At 39.9% G+C, this 11,511-nt stretch overlaps 1 protein-coding gene and 1 long non-coding RNA gene across 6 annotated transcripts in view; one reads left to right on the forward strand and one right to left on the reverse strand.

The window, feature by feature from the left end:
* Positions 1–4,974, reverse strand: part of MTX2 (metaxin 2) — an 80,597-nt gene extending 75,623 nt beyond the window's left edge. For all 5 annotated transcript variants that reach the window (XM_081583180.1, XM_081583179.1, XM_081583178.1 and 2 more), the window contains exon 1: positions 4,749–4,974. In XM_081583180.1, coding sequence (XP_081439306.1) covers positions 4,749–4,788 — 40 coding nt within the window. In that variant the 5' untranslated portion in view covers positions 4,789–4,974. The remainder of the gene's footprint in view (positions 1–4,748) is intronic.
* A 108-nt stretch (positions 4,975–5,082) lies between these two features.
* On the forward strand, positions 5,083–9,371 carry LOC145543021 (uncharacterized). The gene is made up of 2 exons (XR_014080359.1): positions 5,083–5,309; positions 8,865–9,371. It is a non-coding gene; the product is annotated as an uncharacterized LOC145543021 (long non-coding RNA).
* The last annotated feature ends 2,140 nt before the right edge of the window (positions 9,372–11,511 follow it).

Below are 11,511 nucleotides of genomic sequence, written 5' to 3' on the forward strand. Positions count from 1 at the left end.
TTTACTATGCTGTCTAGGTTGGTCGTAACTTTTCTTCCAAGGAGTAAGCGTCTTTTAATTTCATGGCTGCAGTCACCATCTGCAGTGATTTTGGAGCCCAAAAAAAATAAAGTGTGTCACTGTTTCCCCTGTTTTTCCATCTATTTCCATGGAGTGATGGGACTGGATGCCATGATCTTCGTTTTCTGAATGTTGAGCTATAACCCAACTTTTTCACTCTCCTCTTTCACTTTCATCAAGAGGCTCTTTAGCTCTTCTTCACTTTCTGCCATAACGGTGGTGTCATCTGCATATCTGAGGTTATTGATGTTTCTCCCAGCAGTCTTGATTCTAGCTTGTGCTTCATCCAGCCCAGCGTTTCTCATGATGTACTCTGCATAGAAGTTAAATAAGCAGGGTGACAATATACAGCCTTGACGTACTCCTTTTCCTCAACAACCAGTCTGTTGTTCCATGTTCAGTCCTAACCGTTGCTTCTTGACTTGCATACATATTTCTTAAGAGGCAGGTCAGGTGGTCTGGTATTCCCATCTCTTTCAGAATTTTCCACAGTTTATTGTGATCCACATAGTCAAAGGCTTTGGCATAGTCAATAAAGCAGAAATAGATGTTTTTCTGGAACTCTCTTGCTTTTTCAATGATCCAGTGGATGTTGGCAATTTGATCTCTGGTTCCTCTGCCTGTTCTAAAACCAGCTTGAACATCTAGAAGTTCATGGTTCACGTATTGTTGAAGCCTGGCTTGGAGAATTTTGAGCATTACTTTACTAGCATGTGAGATGAGTGCAATTGTGCGCTAGTTTGAGCATTCTTTGGCATTGCCTTTCTTTGGGATTGGAATGAAAACTGACCTTTTCCAGTCCTGTAGCCACTGCTGAGTTTTCCAAATTAGCTGACATATTGAGTGCAGCACTTTAACAGCATCATCTTTTAGGATGTGAAATAGCTCAACTGGAATTCCATCACTTCCACTAGCTTTGTTCGTAGTGATGCTTCCTAAGGCCCACTTGACTTCACATTCCAAGATGTCTGGCTCTAGGTGAGTGACCAAACCATCATGATTATCTGGGTCGTGAAGATATTTTTTGTACAGTTCTTCTGTGTATTCTTGCCACCTCTTCTTAGTATCTTCTGCTTCTGTTAGGTCCATACCATTCCTGTCCTTTATTGAGCCCATCTTTGCATGAAATATTCCCTTGGTATCTCTAATTTTCTCGAAGAGATCTCTAGTCTTTCCTATTCTGTTGTTTTCCTCTATTTCTTTGCACTGATCACTGAGGAAGGCTTTCTTATCTCTCCTTGCTATTCTTTGGAACTCTGAATTCAAATGGGTATATCTTTCCTTTTCTTCTTTGCTTTTTGCTTCTCTTTTTCAAAGCTATTTGTGACAATTTGGCCTTGGAGTACAGAATGAAGCAGAGCAAAGGCTAATAAAGTTATGCCAAGAGAATGCACTGGTCATAGCAACACCCTCTTCCAACAACACAAGAGAAGACTCTACACGTGGACATCACCATACGGTCAACACCGAAATCAGACTGATTATATTCTTTGCAGCCAAAGATGAAGAAGCTCTATACAGTCAGCAAAAACAATACTGGGAGCAGACTGTGGCTCAGATCATGAACTCCTTATTACCAAATTCAGACTTAAATTGGAGAAAGTAGGGAAAACCACTAGACCATTCAGGTATGACATAAATCAAATCCCTTATGATTATACAGTGTGAGAAATAGATTTAAGGGACTAGATCTGATAAACAAGATGAACTATGAATGGAAGTTCATGATATTGTACAGGAGGCAGGGATCAAGACCACCCCCAAGAAAAAGAAATGCAAAAAAGCAAAATGGCTGTCTGAGGAGGCCTTAAAAATAGCTGTGACAAGAAGCAGAATACTGTGAATAGTTGCTAGATTTGAGTCACACTTACTAGTCAAATACAAGGTTTCATACAAATCATGTTAGCCATCATTTTTTTTTTGCTGTTGCCAAAATATAATCTTCCAAATTTTTATAATTACAATCATTTAAATTCAAAAGTAAAATATTCTCACTCCATCAACACACTATCCTTATTACTCTGAAATTACTAGTTAAAATTAATTGAGTATTCTCCTACATTTTTTTTGCTTACATATACCTGTTTACAGAGGATTCATTTATTTAAATGGTTCATACTATATATACACATAATTCTATAACTTGTTTTTATTAATATTTAAGATAATCAGAGTCTTTAAGCCAATATGCTTGACAGCTATGTTGCTATTGTTGTTTAGTCACTAAGTTGTGTCCGACTCTTTTGCAACCTCATGGACTGCAGCCCATCAGGTTCCTCTGTCCATGGGATTTCCCAGGCAAGAATACTGGAGTGCGTTGCCATTTCCTTCTCCAGGGGATTTTCCCAGTCCAGGGATTGAACCCATGTCTCCAGCATTGGCAGGTGGATTCTTTACCAATGAGCCACCGGCAAAGCTTAACAGCTATACTTCTTCATTTTTAGTATCTGTAGTAATGTGGGCATGCCATACATAACTATACCCTCCCAGGTGGTGCAGTGATAAAGAATCTGCCTGCCAATTCAGGGGACACAAGAGATGCGGGTTAGATCCCTGGATGGGGGAAGATCCCCTGGAGTAGGAAATGGCAACCCACTCCAGTATTCCTGCCTGGAAAAGCTCATGAACAGAGGAGCCTGGCAGGCTACAGTGCATGGGGTCACAAAGAGTCAGACACAACTGACCACACATGCCTTAACTTAACATATAGTTAGGATGTTTCTGGGTTTTTTGCTATTACAAATAATACTGCAATTACTACAGTTGTACATTTCTTTAAATACTGGCCCTTATATTTCTATCAGATAAATCCCACAAAGAATTTTTGAGTCAATTAACAGCATTTAAATAAATATTGCTATGTTAAGTTCCCCATAAGCAGTTGTTTCTTACAGACTCCCCAATACTTTGAGGGTAACTTTTCGCCATGCCAGTGTCAATACTAAAAATTATCATTTTCATTTCTGCCTATCTGACTGGGTGGAAATTAGTGATGGAAGGCATCTTTTCATATGTTCACTGCTGATTTGCATTTCTCCTTTAGGAAACTGCCTGTTCCTACTCTTTACCTTTGATTCTGTTGGACTGCCTTTTTCTTATTAATTTGTAGAAATTTATGTGTCTCATCATACAAAGCTTTTAAAATGTATCTGCAAAAATTCTGTTAATTTTTTCTTCCATGCACTCTGAACTCTGTGTCTTGCTTAGGCATCCTACACTATATCACCTATATTTTTCCTAATTTCCTTATTACAATTTGGTTTTTGTTCTTATTTTACACTTAAATTTTTAATTCATCTAGAATTTATTCTTGCAGTGTCATGACTTAGGAGTTGTCCCAACACCACTTATTGAATTATCCATTTATAAATGCCTCCTCCTAGAGTGATCACCCCAAATAGCTAAGATGGTAGACTGATAAAATTCTTAGAAACTCCTAAATTTCAGTAATTGAAGCAAAGTTCCAAATTGATTAAAAGTTTATTAAAAGATATTCATTTTTTCCTTAAAAGAAATCACACATTAGGGAACATGCACACTGTATACCAATATCAGCATACACTGTGAAATATTTTAATATAGCAATCTACATTCATGATCTAACTTTTTAAAAAACATAAACAGCAAATACAAATAATCATTGCTTAAACTCTCAAGATTATTCATTGATTCAGGTCACGAATACTTATTGAGCACCAACTGACAGGTCCTCAAGGTACTAGAAGCAATATAAGTATTATTCCTGCCTTCATGAAGCTTGCAATCTAGTGGGGGCTTCCCTCTCTTTTAGAAGACGTCTTTTGAGTGAGAAAAAGAAAAAAGAAATGAATGTTAACACAAATGTAATGAAAAACATTTTGGCAAATTCCATGACATTCAATACTTTCCATTTTAAAAACACTGCCTTATTGCAAATGTACCTACGTGTCCTGGTAACTGAATATTTACCGTACCCACAATGAAAATACTTCTAGGACGTTTAAGACTAACTCCATTTAAAGATTAACCCATCAACCTATACCTACAATAGTCTCTCACTTTCTCAACAATATTTAATATCTTTCACTACAGTAAATAAGAACCTCGATAACAGAAATATATTCAATAACAGAAATTTTCAAAATATATTGTAAATCTATTTACAACAGTCATGTTCAGTCCGTCAAGTCAAAGGTGTTTCAAAAGATTCATGCAGCCTTAAAAATGTGTCAGTGAATGCTGGAGACCTAGCAAATGGCAATATTGTGCTGCTCGGAGAGGAAACTTCATTGGCCTTTCAAATGACAATGGCGACTCATTAGTGACAAGCACCTTAAGCTTCAGGTCCCACACCGAGGCTGCCCCCACACTTCACTCTGAAGCTCTCGGATATGGCTACGCCCCCCACCTTAATTCCTGCCCACTGCGTTCTCCACTTATCCCAACACCTCTGGGTAGCTGGACAAAGAGCTGCCCAGGAAAAACGGATGGGATTCCCACTCCTCCAGGATGACCTTAGCCAAGTTTCTCCCCCTCAGTTTTCTCATCCAGGAGATGGTAGTCAGTGCCCGTCTCTATCCCGAAGCTTGGGTTCAGCGTCTAATGCTGCAAGGCTGGAGGAAAGCTGCAGTCCTTAAAGCCGCACTGCTCCCTACGACTACCCCAGGCCGGCCCCCGCCTCCGTCCGGGTCCGCGGCCACACACGCTACCTGCGATCTGGGAGACTAAGGCTTCCGCAACTAGAGACATGTCGGCTGGGCGGCCCTGCGCCCTCAGTTCCGGCTCCTCGCGATCCTCAGCGAACTCCCGCGCAACCCCGGCGGCTCCTGGCACCTAACAGGCCTGGCTCCGGCTGAGGCTCGGACCCCAGAAGCCCACCCTCGCGGCGGCGGCGGCGGCGACAGCACCACCGGCTTAGATTCCAAGGTTACCGCCAGGCCTGGCCAGGAACTTCCGGCGCAGCTGACAGCGGCGCGCGAGCGCTTCCGCTAGCCCCGCCTCCGCCTTCTCTGGTACTTCCTGTCCTCGGGCTCCCGGCCGCTGGGGGCCACCCCAGGAAAGGAGAGGCAGAAGGGGAGGGTGTTTCATTCCCGACTCTGGCGTACAGGGTGGGCGAGTGTACCCCAGAAGTTTTCAGTTTCCTTTCCAAGAGAAATTTTTGTAAGCAAATAAGTTTTTTTAAAAGTGATTTCAAACAAGAGGCTGTTGTTTGCTCATGATTCTGTGTGCTCAGTCATGTAGTCGTGTCGGACTCTGCAATCCCATAAGCTGTAGCCCGCCAGGCTCCTCTGTCCATGGGATTCTCCAGACGAGAATACTGTAGTGGGTTGCCATTTCCTTTAAATTTTATTTTTATACAATTTTTAAAGATTAAACTCCATTTACATTACAAAATATTGGCTATATTCCCAGTATCGTACAATACATCCCTGTAGCTTATCTTACATCCAGTAGTTTGTATCTCCCACATTCCCACTCCTGTATTGCCCCTGCCTCCTCCTCACTTGTAACCATTAATTTGTTCTCTGTATCTGTGAGTCTTTTTTTTTGTTACATTCGCTACTTTGTTGTATTTTTTAGATTACACATATTAGTGAGATGATAAAGGCAAGTAAAATTTCCAAGCGTCCACTGAATACCAGACTTAATATATATATACAATATTCTATTTCATTTCATCCTCTGAACAACCCGGTGAGATTTTATTGCCCTTTTACAGGTAAATAAACAGGCTTAGGAAGTTTAAACTGCCTGCCCAGGGAGTCTGCTCAAGCCCAGATTTCAAATCCACATTAATTTCCTTTATTCAGCTACTGTTGATTGGTCCATGGACAGACATTAATATTTAATTATTTCTTTACTCAACCATGCTTGCCAGAGAGAAGGTAGCTGGAGCAAATAAGAAAGTGAAAGTCACTCAGTCCTGTTGGACTCTTTGCGACCTGGTGGACTGTACAGTACATGGAATTCTCCAGGCCAGAATGCTGGAGTGGGTAGCCATTCTCTTCTCCAAGGGATCTTCCCAACCCAGGGATCGAACCCAGGCCTCCAGCATTGCACGCGGATTCTTTACCAGCTGAGCCACCAGGGAACCCTGAGACTTAAAAAAGTAAGAGTTTGCCTAAGGTAACAGTATATAGGTACACTGTATGTATATACATACAAAGGGATATTATTCAGCCATAGAAAATAATGAAATACTGCCATTGCAACAACATAGATGGAACTTGAGGGTATTATGCTAACTTAAATAGGTCAGAGAAAGACAAATACCATATGATCTCACTTATACATGAAACCTAAAAAAAAAAAAAAAAACAAGAAGAAATGAAAGCTTATAGTTACAGAGAACAGATTGGTGGGTGACAGAGGCAGGGTATAAGAAATGGGCGAAAGAAATCAAAAGGTACAAACTTCTATAGTTATAAAATAAGAGTATATAATGTACAGCACGGCAACTATAGGTAATAATGTATTGCATATTTAAAGGTTGCTAAGAGAATAAATCCTACAAGTTTACATCACAAGAAACACTTCTGTAACTATGTAGAATGACAAATGTTAACTAGATGTATTGTGGTGATCATTTCACAATACATACAAATATTGAATCTTTATGCTGTACATCTGAAACTAATATAATGTTGTATGTCAATCATAGAGCTTCCCTCGTAGCTAGGATGGTAAAGAATCTGCCTGCAGTGCAGGAGACCAGAGTTCGCCCGTTGGGTTGGGAAGATCCCGTGGAGAAGGGAATGGCAACCCACTCCAGTAGTCTTGCCTGGAGAATCCCATGGACAGAGGAGCCTGGTGGGCTACAGTCCACAGGGTCACAAAGAGTCAGACACAACTGATCGACTAAGACTACTACTACTATGTCAATCATACCTCAATAAAAAAAAAAATCACAGTAAATTTGAAAGTCAGATAGCTTACTAAGTTTCTGCAAAGAAACATGATGTTCTGAGAATTACTGTCCATGACATTTAGAAAGCAATGTCTTCTTTCTTTATGCTTCCATAGCCCTATTACAGTTTTTGGTTCATAGTTCCATTTCTTTAACTAGTATATTAGTTTCATAACATATAACCACAAATTGGGTGGCTAAAAACAATAGAAATTTATTCTCTCAAAAATGTGGAGGCTAGAAGTCTGAAATCAGGGTGTCATCAGAACCATGCTTTCTCTCCAAGCTGCCAGGAAGAATTCTTCCCCGCTTCTTTGTAGCTTTTGGGGGTTGTCAGCTATCCTTGGCCTTCTCTGGCTTGTAGACACATCACTCAAATCTCTGCCCCCCATCATCATATGCATTTTTGCTGTGTGTCTCAGTTCAGTTCAGTCACACAGTCGTGTCCGACTCTGTGACCCCATGGACTGCAGCACACCAGGCTTCCCCGTCCATCACCAACTCCCAAAGCTTGCTCAAACTCATGTCCAATGAGTCAGTGATGCCATGCAACCATCTCATCCTCTGTCATCCCCTTCTCCTCCTGCCTTCAATCTTTCCCAGCACCAGGATCTTTTCAAATGAGTCAGTTCTTCACATCAGGTGGCCAAAGTATTGGAGTTTCAGCTTCAACATCAGTCCTTCCAATGAATATTCAGGACTGATTTCCTTTAGGATGGACTGGTTGGACCTCCTTGCTGTCCAAGGGACTCTCAAGAGTCTTTTCCAACACCACAGTTCGAAAGCATCAATTCTTCTGCTCTCAGCTTTCTTTATAGTCCAACTCTCACATCCATACATGACCACTGGAAAAATCATAGCTTTGACTAGATGGAATTTATTGGCAAAGGAATGTCTCTGCTTTTTAATATGCTGTCTAGGTTGGTCATAGCTTTTCTTCCAAGGAGAAAGCATCTTTTAATTTCATGGCTGCAATCACCATCTGCAGTGATTTTGAAGCCCAAGAAAATAAAGTGTGTCACTGTTTCCATTGTTTCCCCATCTATTTGCCATGAAGTGATGGGACTGGATGCCATGATCTTAGTTTTTTGAATGTTGAGTTTGAAGCCAGCTTTTTCACTCTACTCTTTCACTTTCATCAAGAGGCAAGAGGCTGTGTGTTTCTATGGACATATTTCCCTGTTCTTATAAGGGCACCAGTCATTGAATTAGGGCCCACCTCATTTAAGATGACCTCATCTTAAGTTGATTTCATCTGCAAAGACCATATTTCCAAATCAGATCACAGGTAACAGAGATTAGAAATTTGTACCTATCTTATTGTGGGAGAGAAGGGACACAATTCTACCCACTACAGTAGATAATTGTTTTTAAGGATAAAGCAACATTTGTGGTCTTTCCCCTTGGCTCAGTGGTAAAGAATCCGCCTGCAACGTAGGAGAAGTAGGAGATGTGGATTCAATCCCTGGGTCAGGAAGATCCCCTGGAGAAGGGCATGAGAACGCACTCTAGTATCCTTGCCTGGAGAATCCCATGGACAGAGGAGCCTGGTGGCTTACAGTCCATAGTGTCACAAAGAATTGGACATGACTGAAGCGACTGAGCACAGACACACACACATTAGTATCACCCTCTGCAACCAGGAAACTTGCTAAACTAAATTTCAACTTACCAAAAACTCATGTGGACATAAACATAGCAGTGTTTAAGAAGCAGCAGCATCTTGCTGGCTGAGATTCTGAGTTGCCAAGAAGTAGAGATAATAGGCTTGTCTCTTGGCCTTCCTGCATAACTCAGTTGGTAAAGCATCTGCCCGAAATGCAGGAGACCTGGGTTCAATTCCCGGGTTGGGAATACCCCTTGGAAAAGGAAATGGCAACCCACTCCAGTATTCTTGCCTGGAGAATCCCATGGACAGAGGAGCCTGGCAAGCTACAAGCCTGGGATTGTAAGAGTCAAACATGACTTAGCACTATATTTTTCTTTCTTTCTTTCTTTCTCTTGTGCTGAAGGAGTTAACACTGATAATAAAGTGAATGTTATGCTCAGTTTCCTCCTCCTCATCCCATGAGTGACACTGACCAAGAGAAATGAACTGTTCCAGGTACTTAAGTGTCAATTGAAAGAAAATCTTTCGGTTCCTGTCTGTTCTTCCTGTGAAGAATATCCATCATCTATTCATGTTCTATTACCAGGTTTAGTTTGTCACCTTTAAAGCTGAAGATAGAATGTTTTGACTACTTTTTGATGTAATAATTTTTTTTAAAGATTTCTCCATATTATAGATCTTGTTTAGGAACCTGAACCAAAGCCCTGAGAAAGCACTAAGAATTTGGACGAGCAAAAACAAAATTAAATGAGTCCACAAGGCAGAAGTGAGCCCCCAAATGAAAGAGAATGGTGAGAGCCAGGGACTGGACATACATATAAGAGAAACAGAAATATTAAAGAAAGGAGAATTCGCCCTTGAAATTTCAGTTAGGTATCTATGACTATGGTACATGGATGAGCTGGGATAGCTAAAAGGCATTGGGTTGGGACTGATACCAATCTTGTTGTACCAAGCTTTTGAGAAAAAAAAAAAAAAGAGAGAGAGAGATCTGCTGGGGGGAAACTGTCTATACTCAACTCTTTCTTCACTGTAGCCAGAGAAACTGAATCATCGGTGCCATATGGATTCACTTTTTCTCCTTGACTTGACGGTTCTTTGCTTCCCACACAGGCTAATTTGGGCTGGAAAGAAACTATAATGTGGGAGGTCTTTATTACTGAAAATTAATCCAATAAAATGCAGATGTCCTGACAGTGCCCACAAACAAGTTGTCTTTGTAATAAATAATCAACTGGATAAAATATATTTATGCATCTGTATTAGAACAACTGGCAGATTTAAAACTGAAGATCTGTTTGAGATCACTATGATTAAGAAAAATACAAGAAAACAAGCCACTGGAATTTTTAAGAATGAGGTTAAAAAAAAGTGCTAAGGAATTCATATGTTACTAAAAGGCTAATCACATAATTATTTAAAATAAAATATTAATGCATAACACTAACAGCCTTATTGTTTGCTCTAATAAAATCACTTTTCTTACAAAACTGTTCTGTCATGTCATTTTCATGTCTCTAATCTGAATTTTATATTACCAGGTTAAATAAAAAATATATGGTAATTGTAGTGAATATATGCTTTATTAAGATTAAAGTACTAAAGCATTTTATCCTCATTTTTCTGTAATGGAATGTTAATATTTTAAATGTAAACATTTCCTTTTATCAAAAATGCCTGCAAGAGAAAATTTGGGGCTGAGATTTCTTCAAAATTATACTATTTACAATGATTTCATAAATTCAGGCCTTTTTTTTATCAAGTTAGTTCCCCCCAGTCCCATCAACTGAATTAACTATGATTAATCAATCAACTAACTTTAATACAGTTGTAAAAAACACTAAGGTAACCATGTTATGCCTCAGAGCTTTTCTATTCATCTGTTAACAAATTCATTCTTTAAAAACAATGGAACTGTAGACCACTATAAGCAATCTAATATATTACAAAGACATTTTTTTAAAGGGTACAGAAATGTGGCACCCACTGGTTCTTATCGTTCTCAACCCCTCTTTCCCCCACTTTGTTTAACTCCTGAGAAATCATGATCAATCCAGTACTGTTAAATTCTTAACTTTTTCTCACTTTCTGATCCCACCCTTTTACAGTTTAAGTTAGTACACCCTCACATGAACTGTAAGTCTATCAAACTACACTTTGGGAAATAACTACATCACTAATTCTAATGGGCCTGGATTCTACAAACATTAACTGATTATCAAAAGAAATTAAAATGTTTAATTTCCAAAATATTCTGCAGAATATGTATGTTTCCTCACTTTGACGTACTCAGTCTCGGACTCTTTTGGACCCAACAGACTGTAGCCCGCCAGGCTCCTCTGTCTATGGGACTTCACAGTCAAAAATACTGGAGTGAGTTGCCGTTTCCTCTTCCACGGGATCTTCCCAACCCAGGAATCGAACTCTTGTCTCGTTTCCTGCATTGGCAGGCAGATTCTTTACCACTGAGCCACTTGGGGAGCCACTTGGGAGGCCCCTACCTCACTTTCATAGCTTTTCATTATTATTGGGAGCTGAGTCTTTTAATCATATCTACTGAAGGTACTCTTATGGTGGATAAATGTCTTACCTATAGTTACAGAAACGGAGTTGGGACTTTTCTGGTTGTGAGTTATATAAACACAATTAAACCTAACATAAGAAAGATAAAATATTTTGCTTCGTAGTGGCAGAAAAGACACAAGGGTAATTTCCACAACTGAATGAAGAGCTCTAGGAGCCAGGACCTTAGTGTTTCAGCTTTCTGTCCCACCACCTCTCATCTATGTTCAGCTTTATTTTTTTAATTGAAGACACACCTCACAGATGGCAGGAAAAATAGCTGCCAGCAGCACTAACGTGACATCTCCTGGTTTGGCAGCTCCAACTTCCATATGTTAATCCCAGGAAAGAATGATAATTGTTTGTATGTTCTCTGATAGCTCAGTTGGTAAAG

Source organism: Giraffa tippelskirchi, chromosome 3 (assembly GCF_054371585.1).
Source record: "Giraffa tippelskirchi isolate mGirTip1 chromosome 3, T2T-mGirTip1v1.2.pri, whole genome shotgun sequence".
NCBI lineage: Eukaryota > Metazoa > Chordata > Mammalia > Artiodactyla > Giraffidae > Giraffa > Giraffa tippelskirchi.